General features: G+C 40.8%; 1 protein-coding gene across 2 annotated transcripts in view; it reads left to right on the forward strand.

Annotated features, from left to right (window-relative positions):
• LOC138604862 (ras and Rab interactor 2-like) overlaps positions 1 to 23,999 on the forward strand; it is a 43,759-nt gene that overhangs the window by 10,251 nt on the left and 9,509 nt on the right. For both annotated transcript variants that reach the window (XM_069676888.1, XM_069676889.1), the window contains exons 2-8: positions 3,608 to 3,761; positions 11,342 to 11,436; positions 11,669 to 11,867; positions 11,953 to 12,067; positions 15,749 to 15,821; positions 16,582 to 16,673; positions 21,553 to 22,950. In XM_069676888.1, coding sequence (XP_069532989.1) covers positions 3,693 to 3,761; positions 11,342 to 11,436; positions 11,669 to 11,867; positions 11,953 to 12,067; positions 15,749 to 15,821; positions 16,582 to 16,673; positions 21,553 to 22,950 — 2,041 coding nt within the window. In that variant the 5' untranslated portion in view covers positions 3,608 to 3,692. The remainder of the gene's footprint in view (positions 1 to 3,607; positions 3,762 to 11,341; positions 11,437 to 11,668; positions 11,868 to 11,952; positions 12,068 to 15,748; positions 15,822 to 16,581; positions 16,674 to 21,552; positions 22,951 to 23,999) is intronic.

The following is a 23,999-nucleotide window of genomic DNA, read 5'->3' on the forward strand; positions in this document are numbered from 1 at the left end:
GCCTTTCTCATGTCTGTGTGCTAAGAAAAGAGCTGGAGCCTTAAGGCATTAGCTTAGCTTATTTTAGCTGAACTTAGTGTAAAGACTGAAATCAAAGGGAAACAGCTAATGTGGTTCTCTGAGAAGGTTTACAGTAAACACTTTTTGGTCAGCACAAAACTTTAGGAAGTAACTGCAATTGGCTATTTGCTTGCAAAGAAAACCCAGGATGTGGTTTAACAAAACTGACAGCTGTTCTGAGTTTTTGTCAGGTTACTGGAAGACTCCTTCGTGTGGAGTTTTTTTGAATGGATTAAAGTAACAAGATACATGTAAACTAGTGAGCTTTAGAGTTGCACTGGCTGTTTTTGTTGGACAGAACCATGCTATCTGCTTCCCCCTGTTCCCTTTCTTTGTGCAAAGCTAAGCTAAGCTAACCAGCTGCTGTATGTAGCCTCATATTAAGAGTATAGCAGCAACATATCTTCATATAACGGTTTGTAAAAGTAGGTGTGCTAAGGACAGACTTGGTGCTAGGAGGATTTTACCTTAGTAATAATTCGGACTTGAACTGGCAGTGTAACAAAGGCTATTAAAACAAGACTTAGGGAAATTACAACTAAAACTAGCTTTTTCAATTGATACGCTTGCGTTAGCTAGCTTTGTTTTTCATTTACTATTTCTAGGTTGTATTTATGAGAAAAATTTAAAAAAGAAATTAATCATATCAACTGATCGCTGCCTGAAGTGCCCCTCACATTACACACGTCTTTTCACTACCATAAAAACTGAAACTATTCATTAGCAATGATAAAAGACAACACAGCTTCTAGCATGACACCTACTGAGAGAAAATTAGAGTCCTCAACAGAGTGGGCGTTAAAACAAAAATACCACAGACTTTAATGGAGTCCTGCTGTTTCCCCTTTTTTATTTTTACTATGCAAAACACAATGACGTCTGTGTATGTACGAAAGAGGAGGCTCTTATGAACTGTCTTTATGAAGTCTTGATGTTTTACTGTGTCTGTTAATCTCTCATATGGTCACTCATACCACTTTTATGTATTAGTACGTTCATGCATGTGTGTTTACCTTACAAACACTGTGTCTCTGTGCTGCAGAAGCAGGGGGTTTAACTGCTGTTTCATGAGGGGGGGCACACGCTCAGATGTGTCTTTGTTAGCTTGCAGCTGAGCCTCTAACACACCAACACACACATAGACTACACACGGAGACACACTGGGGTCCGTGTGCACCGAGGAAACATTTGTAACTCTAGTTGAGAGTTTGATTCGAGTGTTTTGGTGGGGGGTTGGATGATTCTGGACATTCCCACAGTTGGTTTGGCAAGTAGACTTGAAAATAAGAGCTGTCCTGATACATACAATACCCAGCATGCTCTGTGGTTCATTTGAGGGTCAGAGGTTTATACATGTGGAAACAGTTTTCGTTGGCACTGTCACCAGTTTCAGGTCCTCTACAGAGTAAACAGCGGAGAAACGCAAAGAATCATCAATAACAGATTTCCAGGAAATTTCCTCAGCAGGAACTTTAATGTGAAGGTCATCCTGTTGTTTCTTCCACATTTGGGTGTCTGTGGAAATGAAACCAGCCAGACTATCACTTCTAATTTGAGACATCTGGGTAAAGGTCCAGTCTCTGAACAGGTCACCAGAGATGTGGCAAAGTAGGCATTCATTTGACCTCATTTGACCTCAGTGAATTTAATTTTTGTTTGTTTGGGCTGCAGCTAACTATAATCTGTTATATGTAAAAGTTGTCATCATAAGTGTTTCAAATTGCTTATTTTGTTACACCAACTGAATAAAACCTTTACTTATTCAAGTAACAAAAGCAGTGATAATCCTTATTTGACAAGCTCGAAACAGACTGTTTGGGATCGTGGCTAGATTAATGACTTTCTGCTGGTCTCCTTATTGTTAATTGACTAAACCTTTTATTTCTACTGTTCATTGTTAAGGCCTTCAACAGAGGTTGTTGCCTATTTAAATGAGTGTTTAATGATTTTGTGGCCACTTGTCGGGCAGTAGAACCGATTGTTGACATGACTGTTGAAATAGTGGGTGTATTTACAAACAGTTTCACATCAAGTAAATACAGAGAAACATTCGGATTACTTGGCCGCTGTTCCTCTGTTCAAAAATGACTCTCCTTTTGAAATGCTGCTTTCAAATAGCTTGTGGTAACAACCTAGGAGGTCATGTGTATGATATGCACGGCCTTTAAGTGGAGAAGTTGTGAGAACATCGCTGCCAAGAAACAGTAACATGGACGTCAATTTACTTGCTAGTGATCAGTTAATGTAATGCAGGCAATGCAAAGGCATAATGAAGAAGGTCAAAGCTGAGTCTGGTGGGAAAAACAACATTATCCTCTTTGTCTGCTGTTGTTGTTGGGCAGGAAGTGCGCAGTGGAGATCTTTATGTTGAAAACAACCACCTGCTGCTTGACTGAGGTTAATCTAAACACATTCAACACTTAATAGCCACTATCTATTCAAGTAGCAGCATAGATAATCAAAACAGAGAGCTAAAATTGTCTTAAAGCTATGTAGAGCTAAGGTGGGATGTATTTAATGTATTCAGCTTTCTAGCACACAAGTTCTTAAGTCCCTTTTTTGTCATTCACATATGGTATTGTGTCTTGTGTTGCAAAAAGCAAAGCAAAAAAGCAAGTGTTAAGATTTATAAGATTTATAGCTGAATTTCTCAAAAGTACAACTTAAACACAATGACAGTGGCACCCTTGCAATGTCTGCAATGTAGCAGACACGACACATTCATGTTCTTTACCGTGCCCAATTAAACAAACTTCAGAGTTTAACTGGTTTCCTTTTTGAATGTTTAGAAACGGTCAGTTTCACATTCAGTTATCTGGAAGTGTGCTATCCTGACCAGACCCTCTGGACTCTCCATAATTATCAGCGTTCCCTTTTGTTTATATCCACCCCCTCAGCCTGCGATGGAGGGGGGCAGATAGCTTCCTTCCTGTGTGAGATAAAAGTGCATGTGTGGACAAACCGAGCATCTTCCTGGTTTGAAGGAACTTTGAACAAACAAGGGACAAAAATGGTCCACCGACAGAGATGAAGACAACAAAAGAGAAACAAATCTGAGTTAGACTTTTATTTAGCCAAGTGTCTCACTGAACAACTAAAGGCTTTAAACTTTCTGCTGTTATGGGCGGGTAAGAAGGGCAGCTGTGCTGGAACAGAGGCCCTCCAAGATGGAAAATTAATTATGTATGTATGAGGACATGCGAACAAAATAAAGGGGAAAAGGAGAGTGAAAATGTGAGTGAGGGAGGAAACAGGAGAGACAGGTAATAAGGGGACAGCGGTTCAGGCCAAAAATAAGCGGATTGGAATGAGATGAAAAAGATTGAGGCAATTATTTGACATGAAGGAGCAGGGGATGGGGGGAGAAGAGAAAGGGGAAATGAAAGGAGAAGAAGAGGTGAAAGCAAGAAGAGAGGGGGGAGAGACAGACAGAGAGTCACAATGAAAGCATTCCATTCGACCAGCACTTCTCTCATACTGACTGTGGCCGAAGCAGGAATTTCCTCTGGTTGCACCACAGTTAAAGTGTGTTTTTTTCGACCCACAGAGCTTCGGCCCGTGGAGACGCCTCCCCAGACGTAAACACACACCCAGACGTGAGAGTTAACCAGTCTTGTCGTAGTCGAGACAACATGGCCACCAGATCACCGCCAGGGACTCCCCCCCGCGGCCTCACAGACAGGAGCGGGAGCTTCTTTAAGGTAAGGACTGATGGATGCATGCATGACTTATCAGCTGTGTCCCAAGTCAGGGGCTGCATCCTTCGAAGGACAAATTTGAAGGCTGAATGCATCACAGCGGCCTTTTCTCTCTGTTACCTGTTGTTAAGTGAAAATTATGTACTCCACTACTATATGTCTTTTTTCATCTTTTAATCCCTCTAAATGAGGCAAAGAAGCAACGCCAAATAAACTACTTATGGTAAAAGAAAAACAAGCTCAGCTTATCAGAGTGGCAGTATTTGTAATGGGCCCCTCAGTGGACTGCTATGACCTGCAAGACTAGAGTCACATGATGGAGGTGGAAAGCTGAAGGCTAGTTTTGGTAGGCATGCTAGCTTTGTACTGTAGATAAAGTTTAACGATTCATTATTCATTATCCTCTTTGTAGTTTTGACAAATACAGATTCAAACATTCCAGGAATTAGGATAAAGGTTGTACTTCTAACTGGCCAATCCCCCCAAAAATGTTTATTTTGACTTTGAGTGCCTTTAAATGCTCATCCTAGCTTTAAACCTCACCATGGTTTTGAACTCATATGGGACATGATGTTTGCATGAATCATGAGAAAGCTCTTCTTTTATATACCGTCATACATAATCTTTACAGCATCCAGGTTTCTGTGTGCAGTAGATAGTCTTGATTTCTCACCATCTATGTCACTGTGCTCTACAACAGAGCATACCAGCAGAAACCTGGATAAAGTGTTTACATGCCACAGTGTTCTGCTTTCTGCTCCACATAGCATCCAGGCTTTTCCAGAACATCACATAAGGATACTTCAAAGTCCAAAACAAAATCATAACCTCACCATGCTGTTTAAACATCCTCATTATATCCTTCCAATAGGTCCCTTAAGGTTTTAGTATTACAGTGAAATTTTCCTCTTAAAATTTTAATAGAAGCAATTTTCTCCCAACATGACCGCTAACCTTCATACAGCGTGTCTGTCTGAAGAATTATTAGATAATGAAGAGGTACATTTTTTAATAAATTCTCATAAAACAAAGTTGTCAGAGTGCGGCCTAATCTATTTGGTAAAAGAAATACCTTGGGCGAGCGCTATTGGCCTTTTGTTCATGGCGTTATTGACATGAGAGTGATATCAGGCTAAGTTTAGATCACATTCACATGATTCAATAGTTGAACGCTTGGTTTTCAAACACGGCATCAGCGGGCAGGGGTTAGCTTCAGTGAACTTGTGAAAGTTTGAAGCAGGGAGAAAGTAAATCTTGCTAGCGGCCTGCTAGCTTGTAATAGCTTGTTATGCTCATTGAGACTGTTGACATTACAGTCTCAATTATTGCAGAAAACTAAAACAGGTAGGGCCCAAAAGCTGCTTCTGTTTCTGCTCCATTGTGTTTTGTTTTGTTTTGTTTTTTGTACATTTATACCAGAAGAAAGATTGGAAATATGCTCAAATGAATCTTGTTGTATTCTTTCAAATAGTGAGCATGCAAGATACGCATTCTGTGAAAATCTTATAGTCTCTGATTTTAAAGTAGTAGAAGTAAATAAAAACATATTTTTCTCAATGACTCAGTACCTTTAAATTACAAAATATGAGTTCTGTCTGTCAGTGAATAATCTTTTCCGTATTTATTCACAAGAGAATTTATGCACCAATTCTTGCCGGTCAGGTTTCATCCTTGCTTTCTCACATAATTAGTTCTGACTCAGGAAATGTGACAGATTACTGATTAATGAAACATAAAGGTGAAGTTGTCTTCAACAGCTTTCCTTCTCTCTCTGCCGTATACTGATGAAGTGCTGGAAGTAAAGAATGCCAGCTGCACTTGTTGGCGGCGTGACAAACACACTCTCTCGCTCTCTCTGCCTCTTTCTCTCTCTGCCTCCTCTCTCTTCCTTTCATCTCTCGCTCATCCCTGGTTCTTTCTATGTCTCGCTCACACACTCACACTTTTTCATGTCGTCTCAGATGTTAAATTCTTGTTTTATTAAATCATTCTGTTGGCTTTCTCTTTCAAATTATCTGGATCTGTTTCCTCTCTGCTGCTGCTGTCTGAATCACCGTCATTCTAGTACTGCCAGTCAAGTAATGCATACATACCACAGACTGCATAAACCTTACAGTGTCTAAGCCTGGTAACCCGCTCAGTGATAACAAGGTGGACTGTTCTGCATCTGGAGTTTCAGGCCTTTATTATATCCAAGCTGCTAAAGTATGCTTGAGCAACAGTGAATATATGTAAGCTGGATTGACCCTCTAACCTTTGATCTCCCAGCTGCTGAAGGTTATCTCTTTTTTCAAAGAACCAGTTGCATTCATTTGTGCAATTTAGACACTCCAGCACTGACACCATCCCAGCTCCTACAGTGCTAATAACAACAAGGATAATAATGATAAGGATATCCAAGTTTATGATGGTACATGAAACTTTTTATCCATCCATTATTTTTACCACTTATCCTGTTCAGGGGCACGTGGGCGTGGAGCCTATCCCAGCTGTCATTGGGTGAGAGGCGGGGTACACCCTGGACTGATCGCCAGTCAATCGCAGGGCTGACACATAAAGACAGACAACCTGACGAGCATGTCTTTGGACCATGGGAGGAAGACGGAGTACACGGAGAGAACCCACACATGCACAGGGAGAAAATACAAACTCCACACACAAAAGCCCCCTGTCAAACAGGGATTCTAACTAGGAACCTTCTTTACTTTTTATCTAACAAAAATAAAAAGTTTAACATCATATTTTATTATTGTCATGATCTCCATAGATATACTGTATTTGCCATAGAAGACAGAAGTAAGTAATTTTGGCAAGTAAGGGATCTAAAACCTGTGATGCTTTCTGTGTCTCAGTGGAAGTGTTCAGCTTTACTAGGCTGCATAATTTTTGGTTCACTGTTGTGTTTGACAGATTAATTATACTGCAGATGAACAACTTAAACCTTCTGTCGATGCTAAAAAAAGATTATGAGAAGGACAAACGATGAATTGAGAAACAAACACTGACAGAAGTCTCACTTTTAATTTCCTTTGCAGTTTTTCCCTCCCTCACTAACCCTGTGAAAGCACTCTGTGTGTGCGTCTGTGTGTGCGTCTGTGTGTAAAAACCAAACACATAGTTTCCCATTGACTGCATCCATGGATTTAACAGCAGTGCATGCAGAAAATCACTTACCTCTGCACACACAGACTCACACACACACACACACACACACACACACACACACACACACACAGAATCTTAAAGGACCTTGAGAAAAAAGTGTATTGCTTCAGTCTGTCTCACTCTGCGTCCGTGTGTTGTGCAGAGTGGATGAGAACAATATGGGGGGGGGCTTCAGTGAAGCAGTCTTGAGTTAATTTTTTGTAACATCAGTTTTTTCCCCCACAGTTTCCCAGTTTAGGATCAACAAAGTACGTCTATCTAAAAGTCATTAGTGTGGAGATGGGCCTGAATGTGCACCACCACTAGAGCTCTATGCGGCACTCTGCCAATACACAGTCTCTCATCTTTGTGTTCACTGACCGTCATTTAATACCTTAGGATTCTCCCATGTCTTCTTCTGGGATCCTATTGCCCCGTTTTCATTCATATAATTCAATGTCTGTCTCTGTCTAGAGGGTTTAACCAGGGGTAACTTCTTACTGCTTGGATCTTAAAATAATTGAATGTAACAGCCTTTGGGTCTGAAAAGTGAAGATTATGCAAAAATTCTTTAAACCTTCATTCTCTCTGATGGCCAGCAGGGGGCGACTCCAGTGCTTGCAAAAGATGTCTGATTGAATGAAAGTCTACCAGAAATTTCAAAATTATCACTTCTTGTTACCTTTGTAGACAATTTCCTAATGAGTTTATTTTCTCAATTGCTAGAGTTAAAGTGATAATCTCAAAGATTTTAAATCTGTTAAGTCACTATCTATGTATCTATCTATGTATCTATGTATCTGTCTATCCCTGAATGAGGTAACAAAATTTGGCTGTTCATTAACTCAAAAACAAATTTTGTTTAAAGCCTGTTTCTTTCTTGCCCAAATCCCACTTAAAATTACAATTACAGTGAATTATGTCGATAACCAGCTAGCACAAGTGTTAGCTAAAAACGTAGCGTTCGCTAACCCCGCACTCGTCTCCAGTCACACCCTCTCGTCCAAACATGGTCCCGCAAAAAACAAGATGTTGACGGCCAAAATGCCACCTCTAATGCCTTGTACTGGGTCCACTTCTCAAAAAGGTATTCTGCAGTGCATACCTGAGATATCAGTCTTGTATTATCCTAAAAGAGTTATACCCTAAAAAAGGTTTTAAAAAAATGTAAATGTAAGTTTAATAAATGACATTTGATATCTAACTCAGTTCAATTAAAAAAATATGCAAACATGTTGACCACAGTGAAACCACTGTCCATATTTCAGTACCTACATGAACACTGTAAAAAGTTTGGTTGAAAATGGTCAAATAAAAGGAGCTGTTTCGTAACATAAAAACACATCTGTCTGCATCTTTGCAATTTGGGAGGCAACCATAGTCTGACAGTGCTAATTCTGGAGTTTAAATTGACACTTTGGCTGTCTGCAGCGTCTGGTTTGTGAGTTCTCACTGCTCTGACAGCATAAATGACACTTTGCTGAGTGAGAGCTGCTCTCTCTCCAGGGCTGGTCAGCTGTCATGACTCTAATAGCTATCCTTGTCTTCACTCGGGTTCAAACAGAGTATCCACAGCCTGTGTTTTAACAGTTTACATTGCTCCAGAAACACTGCCGCTAACTCTTGGACTTGCGTTGTATAATAGAGTTTTGACCTGACACAAAGCCGGGGGGAGTTTGAGGCTTGAACAGAGCTGGCTCCACTTAGTCCTGTGAGGGGGGAATTAGAGAGGCCTGTGGTGACTGTGGTCTGGATGGGAGCCCAGCTGGGGGAGGAAAGATGGGAAAGGGGGCCTCCTACTGGTTGAAATGTAGAATAGAGGCAGACAATCTTCATTAAAAGTGGAATTATTTGTTTGCACTACATGGGTGGAGTTTACCAAATCAAAACAACTCTTTTACTAACATTTTCCATGTATTGTTTATATTGACATAATTTCTCTTAATTGCATCAACTCTCTGGTCTTCATTAAATTGGGCTCTGTGGCAGAGATGCAGCATCACAGTTAACAAAAAATGCCTTAAGGAAGCCATCATGTTTGCACTTTTTGACCCAGTTTGTTTATGTAAAGCATCCAAATTTCAACATCTGCCCAGAAAAGTCTGAGGAGGCTCTGAGTGCCTGGGAGTGCTATAAAATGAGGAATGAGGGAATGTGAAACAAATCAAAACAACATGAAACCAATAAAAAGCTGTCTTAATGCAACTGAGCAGTTTTGTAAAACTATATTTTTAATCCCCCCTAAGTTACACTTTTAAAGAACACCAGTATCTCCAAGCACTACAAATGAACAGCCTGAGAATCATGTTTAGTAATACAATAATCCTGGAGGTATTTTATGTTTACGGCAGTTTTCTTTTGACCCAGGTGGCAGAACAAAGACACGGTTTTAGCAGTTGAAGAGGTTTTATTTTTTTAAGATTAATTTTTTGGCCTTGGGCTTTATTTAGAGGACAGCTGAAGATAGACAGGAAATGTTGGGAGTAGAGAGTGGGGGATGACATGCACCAAATGATTGGCAGACCGGGAGTTGAACCTGCGGTCAGTGCGACAAGGACTGTAGCCTCTGTACATGGGGCGCCCGCTCTACCGACTGAGCCAAACAGCGCCCTGGTTGAAGAGGTTTTAATGAAGTTTTGGGTACAGGCTGTTAATTCTGAGATGGAGTTTGGGTTGGGGATGAGAGGTGGCCAGGCAGTGAGAGACTGAGTGGACGACCAGGGGTCTTGAGAGCACAGGAGAAATGTGTTAGCAGTGGGCAATCACAGGACGCAATAATTTAAAGTATAAGGAAGGCCTTACCGTTGTATGCCATAGGTAGACTGAACGATCGAGTGAAGAATCAGGGTATATATACACTGCAGGCTGATGACTTGATGAGAAAAAGGTGAGCAGGCTGAAGCAGTCAGGAGCCACGCCCAGAGACAAACAGAGAGAGAGAGACAACAAGAAACACAAGGGAACACATCAAACTTGTAGCCAAGGCCGAGGCCATGACGTATTCAAACAGGAACTACCTAAAGCTGATTCAGCAGCTAATTTATTCATCCTTCCCTTTTACTTGTAACAGAGCAGATCTATGGTCTTAATTTTAAAAGAAACAAAAATGAAAGTGATGACGCAGCCAACCACAAAATCTTATTTGTAATGTTGGTTGTAACATTCGGGTAATCAGTTCATTTTCTGTTTTATTTTGACGGTCTTTCATCTCCTGTCTTTCACCAACGTGTTTCCTGATCCACTGATTATCCACACCTGTGCTCACTTAACTCACCTGCCCCTGATTTTGTCATTAGTAAGCCCTGTTCATATACTCCCTTGTTTTCCCTATTGTCCTTTTAGATTGTCTTCCTCGTCCTTGTAAGATCATCTCTTTAAAATATATTTCTAGTGGTGCCCTGTGTTTACCTGCTCCTTGGATTATCCCATTTCCAGTTGGGAAACTTGCTTAATACCACATTACAAATTACACGTGAGCAAACATTTATATGCAAGCTTCAGTTAATAAAAAGCTTTGCACAGTCAACCCAGTGTTTACTTTGTTCTGCCAGGTTTCTCTGTAATATGATGTCAAGTTTTTGAACTTTTTAAGTATGAATCAAAATTCTCTCTGACTCACCAAATTGTTGTTCCGAATTTTAAGCATTGTCAAGTGAATTTCCCAGTCAGGAACATATTTTTTCTGATTATAACGACGCCGCATGAGTGCATTAAAGGTCTACAACTTTTTGTTTTTTCCAGCTCCGTACCTGTTTTCTTTGTTCAGACCGACCCCATGTTCAACAAAGACAAAGATGAACCCTGTCTCCTTATATCCCATATCTGTGTTGTCACTGATTAAATCCTATATAAGGGCTAAAACTAAATATACAGTAAAAAGACAAGTAAAATACTTTGCTGTCATTATTGATTTGATTTGATTTGATTATTAAAAATAGGGTCATTGCAAGCTGCTTAACATAGATTTAAAGGACCCTTATCTCTGTGGGCCTGGAAATATTCCTCCATGACACGGTAGATGCAATCTTTCAGGCCTTCCTGCCCAGATTCATCCAGATGTTTACACAAAGCTGAGCTGTTCATTGCAGAAATTGCATTTTCAGTTAGGACACTTTCGGGCAAAGACTTGTGTTAGTATCTCTACTGTGCAGCTTGGGGAAATTTTAGGGAGCACTCCGGATGTTAATGTGGGTAATGTTTTAAAATGCTTTGTCTCCATGCTTCCTGTCTGTAGGAAATGAGGTCGACACAGGAAAAATGACTAACGGTTTCCCTGCCCTTTGTTCTAGCGTTAGCAGTACAGTCCCTCCGTCTCTGTTTCTTGCTTCCTAATATATGTTTGAGGAATGGTGTCGGTTTCGTTTACTGCTGTTCCCCCTCCTCTTCTTTGCCTTCCTATCTTCCCTCATCAATCAAAGTCTCATTCTGTCTCCGTCCAGCTGATTGACACGTTTGCGTTGGAGATTGGGGAGCTGAAGAAGGAGATGGTCCAGATCTCTCCCACAGCTGATAAGGAGCCGATGGAGTTGAAGGGGTAAGACTGGTTTACACACGACACTCACGACTTTTATCTACCTGACTTCTCTTGTTTTTTATTTCTGAAATTACCTGGAAATGTTCTATTAATGCAGGTCATGTGTTAAAACTTCAGCTTGCCCTTCATTGGTTTTCATTCTGTTAAATCTGATTTCTGAATGACACGTGGTACTCATTTTCACCAGGAGATGGTGAAAGTGTTTTACTCTGTCTCTGTGTCTCTCTGCCAGGCTGGAGAGTGAAGTGAGCGGTGTTTACCTGCAGTCTCTTCACTGTGGCGGTGTGGGGGGTGAAAGGGATTCTGGGTATGACTCCTTGCGAAGGAGGATGAGTGTGTTGGACAGGCTGACTCAAACCCATCCGGTGTGGCTGCTGCTGGCAGTCAGTGAAGAGGAGGCCGGCCGTATTCTTCTCAAACAGACACCTGGGGTGAGGGGATTATTGTCCTATGATATATATGTTAGAGTGTGTCCATTTTATTTGAGAGGGTGTGCTTTCTGATTCCATGTTGCAGGTGTTCCTGGTCAGTAAGTCAGCTGCTCTTCAGAGAAAAGTTTTGTCTGTGCGTCTGAAGGAGGACCAGTCAACAACTCCCATCAGCCACTTCCCTGTCAGAGAGAGCCAGTACAGTAAGTAATGTGTGTGTTTTAACCACAGACTGTATAAAAAGATGGACGACATGACAGCTCCCTGAAAGTGAAGCCAAAACATTTCAAGCGCCCCCTGCTGACTGGCTGCAGTATAGGTCATAAAGCCCGCCTCCTCCATGTTAACAGATGGGACATGAGTCAAACTATAAAATCAAAATACAAGTCAAATTCATTTTTCTCCAACATGGTTTCTGTCATTGTAGTTAGTTCTTACCATGCTGATTTACATCCAAGTGTTCATTTTTCTGACAAGTTTATTTTTAATTAGTTATTTGATGCTGTCAAAAGGATGATTGACAGCTCTGCTGACAAATACGGCTCCTGCAGCCGATCAGTTCCTGATTAGCAGAGTGGAGGACGATCGGCGAGAGGAGACATAAGAAAAACGATCACTACAGTCATTGAAGTTTACATACCTGTGAACGTTAACCTCAGACCAACACAAAGAAGCTGTTCTGCTGTTAAACCTACGAGCGGGATCTTTGCTGTTTTTTCAGTAAGTTAAGTGTGTGTTTTGATTAGCGGAAGTGTGACATCATCATCGCAAGATGGCAGCACCTATCACGGAGGCTATTTTGGCATCAATTCCGTACAATGAGAGCAAAGACATTTAAAACTGCAACTTTTGCTCTATTAAGGTATTTATACTGTATGTGTCAAACTTCAGTTGCAGTTAAACACGCCTGTGTTGTTGTTGTTGCTGTTTCCTCAGGTAGTTAAGTGTGCGTTTTGGTTAGTGGAAGTGGCTACATTCAGACTTTTTATTTTATTTTATTTAAAAAAAAAAAAAACACAAACCATATTGATGAAAAATCTAAAAGTATTAACATTAAAAATGTTTTGAAACACTCCATAACTTAATTAATCTTTTTACATTCTTTGATATGCTTGATATATGAGATATGCTCATTTCTACCAGCAGAGTGCAAAGGCGTTTGGATAGTTTCACCTGCAATAAAAGAACAGTGACTTTATTAGTATGTTTTTCGCTTGTTATTGTATAATTTCTTGTGTTTCTGAGTGTTTTCAAATGCTATATATACTTAGAATCTGTACAACCCAAGCCAAAATAGATCGATAGATCAAAAGACCGATCGCCAAGGGGAAATTACATTGTTATAACTTTCAACATGACAATGACAAACATTACTTTCTTGCATTACATTTCATTACTTCAAACATTACTTTCAACATTACAATTCTATTTACAATATGATACAAGATATGATAAGATATATTATAATATGATATTGATAATGCCACACATAATACAACCTAATAGTTGTAAATATTCACAGAGATAAATAATTTATGTAAATCACGTGTGCTTAAAAACACAAATTATATTGATTCAAGCAATTCTCAATGTAGAAACATGAACAAAATATTCTTCACATTCCAAAGTTTAATTTAAAGTCTGTATATGTCGAGTAGGAAGGCGTTTGATCGGTAAAATCTGTACAGCCCCAAGGTTGTGTGACTTTTGTAAGTTACGCTGTAGCTATTGTTGTTTTTTCTTTGTCTTGCAGCCAGTTTGCGGCTGGCCTTGCTGTGTTGTGTTTTTATACCAGTTATAATGAAGAAAGAATGCAGAAAGGATTTCCTATTTTACGTTAAATTAAACATTGCAAGTAGCTTAACTATGTTCCTGCAGTGTTGGTTGGATGTGGTTATCACCATCAGGATGTAGTCATTTGGATATAGTCAAATACATTAATGATTTCAGATTACAATCCCAAACAGACTTCAAGATAAATTTAAAAGTGTTGTCTGATGTTTGTCAATCTGCTGATCTTATAAGCAAAGTTTAGTTAGCCATGTGTGTTTTCTAAAAGGTAAACTCATTTTGACTCTGAATGTGTTATGGACTATACTCATCTGAGTGCTCAAAAGTTTCATTTGGTCTTCTGATTAAGTCTTTTTAAACCACAGCCAACTCCGGGTCAGAGAGTTAAAGATGTCACTTCCTGTCTGCCGCCGCGTATTGTGTTCAAAGATAAACTCTAAACACGCGACACAAACGAGAAATGAGAGTATGTGAGCGAGGGACAGCGTTTAAAGGGACTTTCCTTAGTGGTTCACAACTCTCTGTTATTACATTAAAACAAAGGTTTTAATTCATAATCATACGGTAATTTATAATATAACAATAATTTGTCCTACATTGAAGTGCTGCGCTAAATTAGTCATGGAGTTGTGACAGCGCCAAAGTGTGCAAAGTGTGTTGACATACCAGCTGTGGATTTTCCCTGCTGAAATGACAGCACATGTGGGAGGAGGAGGGGGCGCCTTTGGCCTGGTTTGCCTTTAGATGTGGGTCAGTTGCTCTCAAGTTAGCCTCTCATACTGCCAGTGCTGCCTGAAGTCCCCCTTGTGTATGAATGGTTTGAAATTAACTTTGAATCCACAGTTAAAAAAAAAAGATTTGTGAGGGGTAATTCTGGGTTTTTTTTTGACTATTTTAGACTCTAAATTACTAAAAAGTATAAAAAGTGTTTGCATTGCTCCAGTAACAGATTGTTTCAGCTTGCAGCCACGACACAGGCTGTAATGCTTATAATGTCATCCTTGTTGGCAAATTTGCACAATCAGAGAACATCCATTAACATTTGTTTTTACTTAAAGGCTCAGATTGATACTGAAGTGTCTTAACAAAGTCACATTAAGCGTCTCTAAAGTGTTAGCTTGTTACTTTTAAAGAGTCAGTGGCTAAAACCAGAAACAGCCTCTACATCTCTTCATAGCCACCAGAATCCACTGACAAAAACACTCTTTTTAATGTGCAGTACCACCTTTTTATGTACAGTGTTTGTCTAGAATATCAGTGTTTGGGGACTGGAAGATTAAGGTTTGAGTGTTAGTCGGAGCACTTTAAAAGAACCTGCAATATGAAAATATTAGTAAATATTGTGAATTTAGTTGAAGTAGATTAACTTTATTTAGTAGCAATTATATACAGTATGTTTGCTTTGGCTATAATGTCTTCCTATTGTTTTAATGTGTTAATCTCGAAGATCTCAGTTTCGTTCTATTTCACCTTATGGCGCTAAACGACAATTGTGGGAATAAACTTCCCAGATAACCAGACCTCCACGGTTGGGTCCCTTTGTAACGGATGTAACTCTTGATTTTCCTCGCTGACGGTCGCTTTCCTTTTAAGACTGTTAACCTTCATCTGAGCGTCGAATTTGTTTCTTTTTCTTTTTCTTTTCACTAATTTTTGAAGTCGTATCTGTAGTCATCGATCTTTTCTTTGTTTGTTCAGCCATAGTAGATTACTGTTTACTTGCAATAAACAGACCAACCACTGCTGGCTGATGGAAAACGCGTCACTAACTGGGCGCTGCTTGTGATTTTTTCCCATAAAAGTTGCTCCAGACACCCAGTCTGTAATACTGCAAATGCAAAGGCTTTCATCAGTGGGCCATAGCCTCAATCACCATTGTGTTACCTCATTCAGTGATGGATAGTGACTTAACAGACATTTATTTTAATTCAAATCTTCGAGGTTATTACTTTAATGTGTAGAAAGTTGCTGATCAGTTAGTGAGCACTGAACAATGGCTCAGATGACTCAATGACCTCAACGACCATCCACATTAAATTGAGTTCAAATCCATGAAATTGAGTTCACTCTTCATATATTTCATGTGTTTGCAGCCTTTTCTCTTGAGGGATCTGGGATCAGCTTTGCAGATCTTTTCCGCCTGGTGGCTTTCTACTGTATTAGCAGGTAAACAACTTACATTTCCTCTTCTGTCTCTCTCCGTCACATCCTGCACTTCTCTGTTTTGCTCTGTGATGATCAGAGGATGATCAGAGGATGGAGACTCCGTGGATGACTATCATGTTTGTTGAGTAAGCAGCAGTCAGCTCTTCGTGCCCACAACGTTTACTTCTTGTTTTGTCCAGTGCCAGCTCAGGACACACAGTCAGACGTAGGAGTTAACAACAACAGGCACAGGAAATGTTGCTGCAAGAACGATCAACAACAACATCGAATTCAACTGGAATGATGTCAGCACATTAAACAGGCCTCCTATATCTGACGAATACAGAGCTGACCGTAAATTAACATTAACGATCCAAACCTGTGTGTGTTCACTATTTCTAGATCTGATGTATATGTGTTTGTAATGGAAATAAAGAGTGTGTCAGCATGTTCACAATATGATGATTGAAAGTGTTTTCACTTCTCTGTATGCCAGCCAACATGTTTGTTTTGCCAACCAAAACTGTGGCGTCATCGTTCTTTTGCTGAGGATATCCCTGTCAAACTGCGGACAATGTCCTTTTAACCCTGACCGTAAAGCAACCAAATTCAACATAGAAGAGTACACATTGAACTGTGCACACAAGTGTATCAGCATTTGAACATTCATAACTCAACTCACACAAGGACTTCTATTTGACTATTGCTGCTCTCTCCTTTTATATTGTGCTTCATATGTTTATTCAGTGTCACATTCACTGTCTGTTTATCTTTCACTCAGGGATGTACTGCCTTTCCCACTCAAACTCCCAGAGGCCATTGCATCTGCAAAGACTCAGAAAGAACTGGAGGAGGTGGCTCAGCTTGGAGCAGGTAGCCTCATTTATGTCTTTACTGGTTTGAAATTCTGTATCAACACACATCTTATGACGATACTAGTGGTTTTCCAAGTTTTAACTACACATCAAGTATGATAAACACTATTCATCAAAGCATTCTGTAGGTTTTAGATTTGTTTCTTTCATGATCTGGTTAAAAATGTAGAAGAGATGCTTGATTAGCAGAATCAGAGTTTGCCTTAAAGTTCACATTACAGTAAAAATATATGTGAATCTTTTTTTTAGTCCCATATATGCCAGTATCTGCCCCTATGGTGTCAAAAGTTACAATGTCGGTTTTCTTGATATATACGTATGTATATATTTTCTCCGAATGATATGATTGTTTGTTGTTTCCCAGATAGTACAAAACAATGTTCTTGCTCTGCAGAGGGGGGTGTATACTCATTTACTTTGCTTTGTTACATTTTTATGCCCCTCCCCCATGACGCTCAGGACCTACAAGCTAGGCAGCTATTATCTGTCGTCACTGTGTATATGTTCGAATGTTCTCACATTTACCATTATTACATAAAAAGCCGATCATTATCCATGTCAAGTCTCTTCACATCTCCCTGGTTGGGAGATGGGAAGCTATTAGCCAACCATAAAGAATGGAAGCAGGGGGGAAACAGCTAACCTGGTTTCTCTCCTATTATTTAAAGCTCACATACCAACACCTCCAAACCTAATTTACATGTAATATCGTGTTTAGTTTGTTATTATACAAAACAATGCCAGGTTTGGCACAATTAAAGTGTTCTAAAATGCCGTCCGCTGTAACATTACAGATATGTGCTTACAGCAGTCCAAGTAGATACTGATACTCGCAGATAAAACTTGTCAGTGCATTCAAAGAAATTCCAATGTGACAATTGAGGAGGAAATTATCTTGAGGTCCATATTTTCTCTGTCATATTCTGGGTTTTATTTCCCAACAACAAACTGTAACTCCAGAGTGCAAAGTTTCTGTTACTGGACCCCAACTTAGTGCACTTCAGCGTAACACCAAAGGAAAACTGCGCAACTACAGACTTTGCCATCAATCAATTAATCAATTTTTACATAGTAATAATCAAAACATGGCACCATATAATGAAGGAACATGATAATGTGGGACTATGCAGGCAGACCAAGTAGTACACTGCAAGTTGGTTCTCATACTTTATTAGCTTAAACTGAAAGAAATGGATAGCAATAATATTAATAATAGCAACATGTGTTATGCTTGGAAAAAAAGTATAGTAGTAGTATATGAGATTGGACCTCATAAATGAAAGCAGCGGTATTGTACAGTAATATACCACATTGTCCTTAATCCTCGAGGTGCCGGGTTTCCTCCCTGTGATTGCTACACCTGCTAAAACATGTCATTAAACTAAGCACACAAATGGAGGTTAAACAGGCACTTTGTGTGCACAGGATTTTATTTAGTTCTCTTTTTCAGTTCACCCTGACTACTAAGGTCTGGTTTCACAGCAGATCTTCATCTCTGTCAAGTTATTCTAGGCTCAGCTGCTGTGAAACTGCAGTGAGTCAGCCTTCTACAGCAGAAGTGTACGACATAGCTCGGTGCTTAGTGAGGGGGAGAAGGGAGTGGCCAGTGGAAAGCTTCAGTGCTGTCTAAACACACACATACCATCACACCACATTCAAACGTGTATGAAAACACACAAGACATGCGAGTGTGAGTACTAACGTAACATTAACAGCAAACTGTGTCATAGCTTCTCCAGACATGAAAAGCTGCTTTTGTATCTCCGTGTTGGAATTCCTGTGAATGGACGTGGGTGTAAGCCTGCTCTGAAATGCCTTTTACATTGCTGTTTGATGAGAAGGGGGAGAGGTTGAAAGGGCCTTTTTAAGTGTGAGCCAGCTTGAGCTTTTCTTAGCCAGCTCATACAGTCATAAAGGGAAACTCCCCTTCTCCACAGGGTAGCTTCTATTTAAAGATAAAAAGCAGACTGCCATATTCTATGTTGTGGAAACTGGGCTTACACATGTGAAGCACAAACACATGTGACAAACTGCATCAGGCGTTTGACTATTGCAATGTCGGAGCAGCTGATTTGCATTCCCTGAGGGCATATAGAAGGTGTTTTTATGCACAAAAAAGGTCACATTTTCAGGTGTGTTTCACTTATTAAATGATGTTGCTCATTATAGGAATTCAGTGACTTATGGATATTTCTCATTAGGGTAACAGTTTTCTAAGCAACACTTGCAGCATGACTCCAGGGAGGGCCGGACACCATATTCACATTTTTCTCTGATGTCACACTCAGGGCAGGAAGCTCAAATGCTTGACTAAACATGATAATGCCAAGTGCAGTGTTCTAAATTGAAAACATTGAGAATCAGACAAATTGGTGCAATAATATAATTGTTGTAATGTTGATTTATCAGCAAGTAAAGGGACAATGGATAGTAAAAATCTGAAGGGACATCAGGCCATATGTAAGAGGGGGTCCCTTCAGGGTTAGACAAGTGTCCTGCTCACCCTGTCAAGGTTACAGTCCTGCTCACGAACCATTATCCCGCTTTTTACACGGCTTTTTACTTACAATTATTTGACACAATATATTGATTTGGAAATGAATGCTGTAATTAACCAATCACAATCAATCATTTAACACAACTGTGTAATAACTTGAGGTTAAACAATGTTGGATAACTCGTAGCCACCGCTAACGCTAGCTTTCAAACACTTTCTGTAACAGACTGATAGTGTTACACCATGTGCTAAGAAATGTATGTATTGATTAACAGAAATATGTCACCATGCTACAAACTAAAGATGGTGGACATAGTAAACATGTTACATGATTCAATGTAGTTTAATTCTTGGGTGTAGTCAGCCTTCTTTTTTTACAGAGGAACCCTGCTCACCCTGTCAGGGTTACATTCTGCGACAACAAACTGCTCACTAATTAATAGGGATGCACGATATTTGATTATTTACCGATATCCGATTTCGATACCGATATATTAGGCACATGTCTTTTTTCCACCTAATTGCAGACAACATCAAGTCTCCCCTGTAGTGGATTTGATATCATGCCTACTCTTATTGTAGTGGCCCACTGGCAGATGCAGAAATAACATGATACAGTGCTTTTTAAAATGTACACGTTCACTGGGCAATATAAGAAAATTACTTAAAGGTTGTGTACAAAATACCATATTTATTGACATGCAATATTTTCTTTTTTTAGGGAATCATCAAGCATTTAGGCAGAATTAAAGCATTGTTTTATCTGCGGAAAATATCAACAGAAAAATGACATATCTGCCATTGCCAAAATGTAATTTTCAAGCCATTATATGCAGATATACCGATAACGTGCTGATAATATTGTACATCCCTACTAATTAATGTGCCTTAAACATGAGTACAGAGGTGCATGTGATACAGATACACTGATTTATTCACTAATTATTTCCTGTTGCTTCTCTTTTTTTAACACTGTTAAGCCACAGTCAGTAAAAGTCGAGACGTATAGTTTGAAAAATAACTCAAATGGAAGTAATGGAACAAAATGCAGAGTATGGCATGACTCTTTTATTGATGGAAATGCTTATTTACTACGTAAACAATTGCAGCACATGTGATTGCACCGTTCATGAAGGTTTTGTTTGAAACTACTTGTTTTTTGGCTGCACACAAGATTTGTTATCAGAGATTCAGATTTTATTTAATCCGATCTTATATCTGAGAGTTTACAGTTTGTTCTTTTTTTGGTCAAATATCAGAAAAATAAAAGCATAGATCACAGGGGAAATGACTCATCTTTCTTGAATCTGAGGACCACGTGAGCATAATATTTGCGAATTAGGATTTGACGCTTGTTGCAGTCTTGCCCCGCAGACAGACTCTACAGCACCGGGTGGTCATTGCTCACATGGGCCAGTAAGAATACCACAAGCATAGTTTTAAAGTCCAGACACTGAGGTAACATAAGACATATGAAACTGCTTTATCAGCTGGACCGTGGGTCTTAACTGCTCCGGGAAAGGCAGTTAAAGTTTCCAATTTTAGCCTGCAGGAACTGCGCTCCTATTGCTGTCACTGCATAGATATTTTGATGTGGGATGACTTTTTGCCTCTTCTTTTCTGTGTAATTAATGCTGTTTTGACCATGTATTTATTCTTGGACATATCTTTCCATGCCGTTGTGAATGCAGAGTGTGTTTGCATGAGGATTGTCTTGGTGAATAGTGGGATGATTCAGTGAAAAGGCACACATGAGTCAGAAAGGGAGCATGTATGCTCTACTGTTTTTGGGACAGAATGAAAAGAGGCAGAAAATCACATGAACCATGTTTGAACCATATTGAACCATGAACCATATTTAGCAGAAAGTTTACAGACAAACTGCTCAAACTATTCAGCTAGGGGAGCTGTGGACGTATGAGAGAGGAAAACAGAGCAGGAAGAAGGAGTGGAGGAGCTGGAACTGTGTGGTGTGTTCAGAGCCCTCCCACTCTGTCATTAGCATGGGCGACTCCCTCTTTGTGTGTTTGCTGGTTGTGTATCGACACTGAGTGAATCAGAGCAGAGAGACACAGGGCTGAACTCACGGCATTTCTGCCACCGGCAAAAGTAAAGAAGCCAAAACCGAGCAGAGAGACATGCAGAGAGAACACTAAGGAAAACCTTTAGGAATCATCTGACCACTGGTGAGCCATAGTTGCTGTGTTTTTTCTTTTACATTTATTCTTTGACTGATCTTCTAATTTGAAGACTCCTGATGCCAGTTGCTGTTTGAGGATATTCCCTTTCTTGGAACCTTTATTGTCCAAGCAGAAAGGTGCGTCTAACTTAGAGAAAGTTACTGTTTGCCTCTAATCGTTTCTGTGTCTGTGTTTCACAGGCTTCTGGGACTCTGCCCTCTGCAGTCAGCGTCGCTCTCCCCCTCGTCCCTGTCGCCCTCTGAGCCGAACGCTCAGCCCCCAGCGGACTAACAGGAACAGGGAGGTCGGGGGGTCACAGCAGAGACACACCGGGGCTCACTGCGACAGTGCGCCCCCAACCCTAAGGTCCCACGCTCCTCCACCCTCCTTTCACCTGGAAAGAAGACACTCCAGTGGTCCTCTGTGCTTCGTCAACCCCCTGTTCCTCCAGACTCTTCAGCACCAACACAGCTGTGACGACGATCCACGTTCAAATGCTGTGAAGTCTGATAACCTAGAGAATGCGGAGAAAGCATCTGTGAAGCAGTTAAGCAGCAGTCAAGCTAGTGAGCAGAACAACATCAAACTGAACGGCAAAGAGCGGCAAGCTCCCCCTCGCCCCCCTCCTCCTCGCTCGATGTCACGACGGCGTCCTGCTCCACCTCCACCTGGACCTCCAGCAGCTACCACACGACCTAAGAGCATGCCAGTGGCTGTTGGTGTGTCTGCAAGGCAACAGCAGTCCCCCAGCAAGCGCCCAGCACCCCCACCACCTCAAATGGGTGCCAAGCACAGCAGCCCGTCCAAAACCACCACCACCAGCTCACCAATCCATGTGCCTTCAAACCCACCGCCTCCAAGGCCCAAGAAGCCTGATCTGGAGGCTCATCGCTGCCACATTGCCCTGGACGATGAGACTATCGCTAAGGCTCTGTCCCGTGCCAAACTTCCATCCTGCCAGCCTCCACCTGCAGATGTGCTTCTGGAGAATAATGCTGGCACGCCAAATGAGAGGGGACACCAGAGGCTCAGTGACATGAGCATGTCTACTTCCTCCTCTGACTCACTGGAATATTCACAGGCTCCAGGATTCTCCCTGGGGCTAGCCCCTAGCCCACCCAGACACCTTAATCATCAAGACCCAGTGGAGGACAGCAGTGACGATGACGAGGACGGAGAAGAAGAGGAGGAGGAAGACTACGGTGTCGGCCTAGAGAACGACCTCGAAATGCGCCTCCGTCCATCTTTTAAGGCGCGGCGGCAAAGGGTTGGTGTGAGCCTTGGTGGTGGTTCTTTTGTCATCCCCAGGGCGCTAAAGGGACGCTTCCGCAAGGTGAGCGGCATGCTCAGCTCTCTCATAACCCCGGAGAGACGGGCGGTGAAAAGGATCGCTGAGCTTTCCAGGGACAAAAGCTCTTATTTTGGCTCCCTGGTCCAGGACTACATCAGCTTTGTTCAGGAAAACCGAGGCTGTCACACATCAGGGATGGATTTTCTGCAGACTCTCAGGCAGTTCATGACACAGATGAAGGCTTACCTGCGCCAGAGCTCCGAGCTGGACCCCCCTTTAGAGTCACTCATTCCTGAGGACCAGATAGGTAAGTCTGCCAAGAGCGTTGTAAATCTTTAAAACAATGAACGTGTACCTTTTAGATTTGTTGTTTGCGTGGTGGAATGTTTGTGTCTTTGTGAAACGTCTCCTCATGCGAGCGTGGGCACGAGTGTGACGTTGTAGTCATATCCCATTTTGACAGCATTCAGTTCTCTACATGCTTTCCTTCCAGTATAATTGGAGAAGTAAAACCGCCATCAGAAAAGAATTTCAAAATGACTTCATTCATTGACAATGTGCAGTCACTGCCCAGGCTTGACACTGTCTTGGGAATCAGTCGTACTTGTTGAAGTTTTCCATATTTGTCTGCCTCATTCCTGGTGTTGAGTTACAGAAATGCCAGCGTGCTGTGCCCCAATGAGTTATTCTTGGCCTCTGTGGTTGGTTTAAGCTCTCAGCATATAGAGGCTAATTTGAGTTAGAGCCCGACCTATATAGCACTCAGCGGATATCATAAGGCCACTATGGGCTTAGTTCAGATAGATCAGCGTCAGTATATAGATTTTAAGATGTGAAAACGTCTCTCACAGAACATATAATGCAGAAAACAATGTATGGTGATTTAAAAATTCTATCTTTACATAGCTTGTCCATCTCCATAGTTTACACTCTCTGCACTGTGTCCAGCACATAGCCATAGCCAAGCATTGCAATGGAGCAGGCCTGCACGAGAGTGAGCTGACAATGTATAATAATGTTAAAGATTTTCTAGTACAGTTGTATGTTTAAGAAAGCTTTCTGAATGTCTTATTATAGCCATATCTAAAGCGAAAATCAATCCAGTATCAATACACCATATCGTAAATCTGTCCCCTGTATATTGGCATTGATCTCAAACATCCCATATTGGTCAGACCCTTTTTTAAGGGCAAAAATCTCATTTAATTGTATTTCTGTAAGGGCTATGTGGTATTTAACCTTTAGTACCAAAAACTGGAAAGTGCCACAACCTGGAATTGAATGTTTAGTCAACATATACTGTTTATAGTTTCTTTTTCCATTGAGGTGAAATTCCTGTATGGCGGCTTGTGTTAG

The sequence above is a fragment of the Semicossyphus pulcher genome, unplaced genomic scaffold (assembly GCF_022749685.1).
Source record: "Semicossyphus pulcher isolate SPU_LCO1_2020_fin unplaced genomic scaffold, fSemPul1.0.p SCAF_27, whole genome shotgun sequence".
NCBI lineage: Eukaryota > Metazoa > Chordata > Actinopteri > Labriformes > Labridae > Semicossyphus > Semicossyphus pulcher.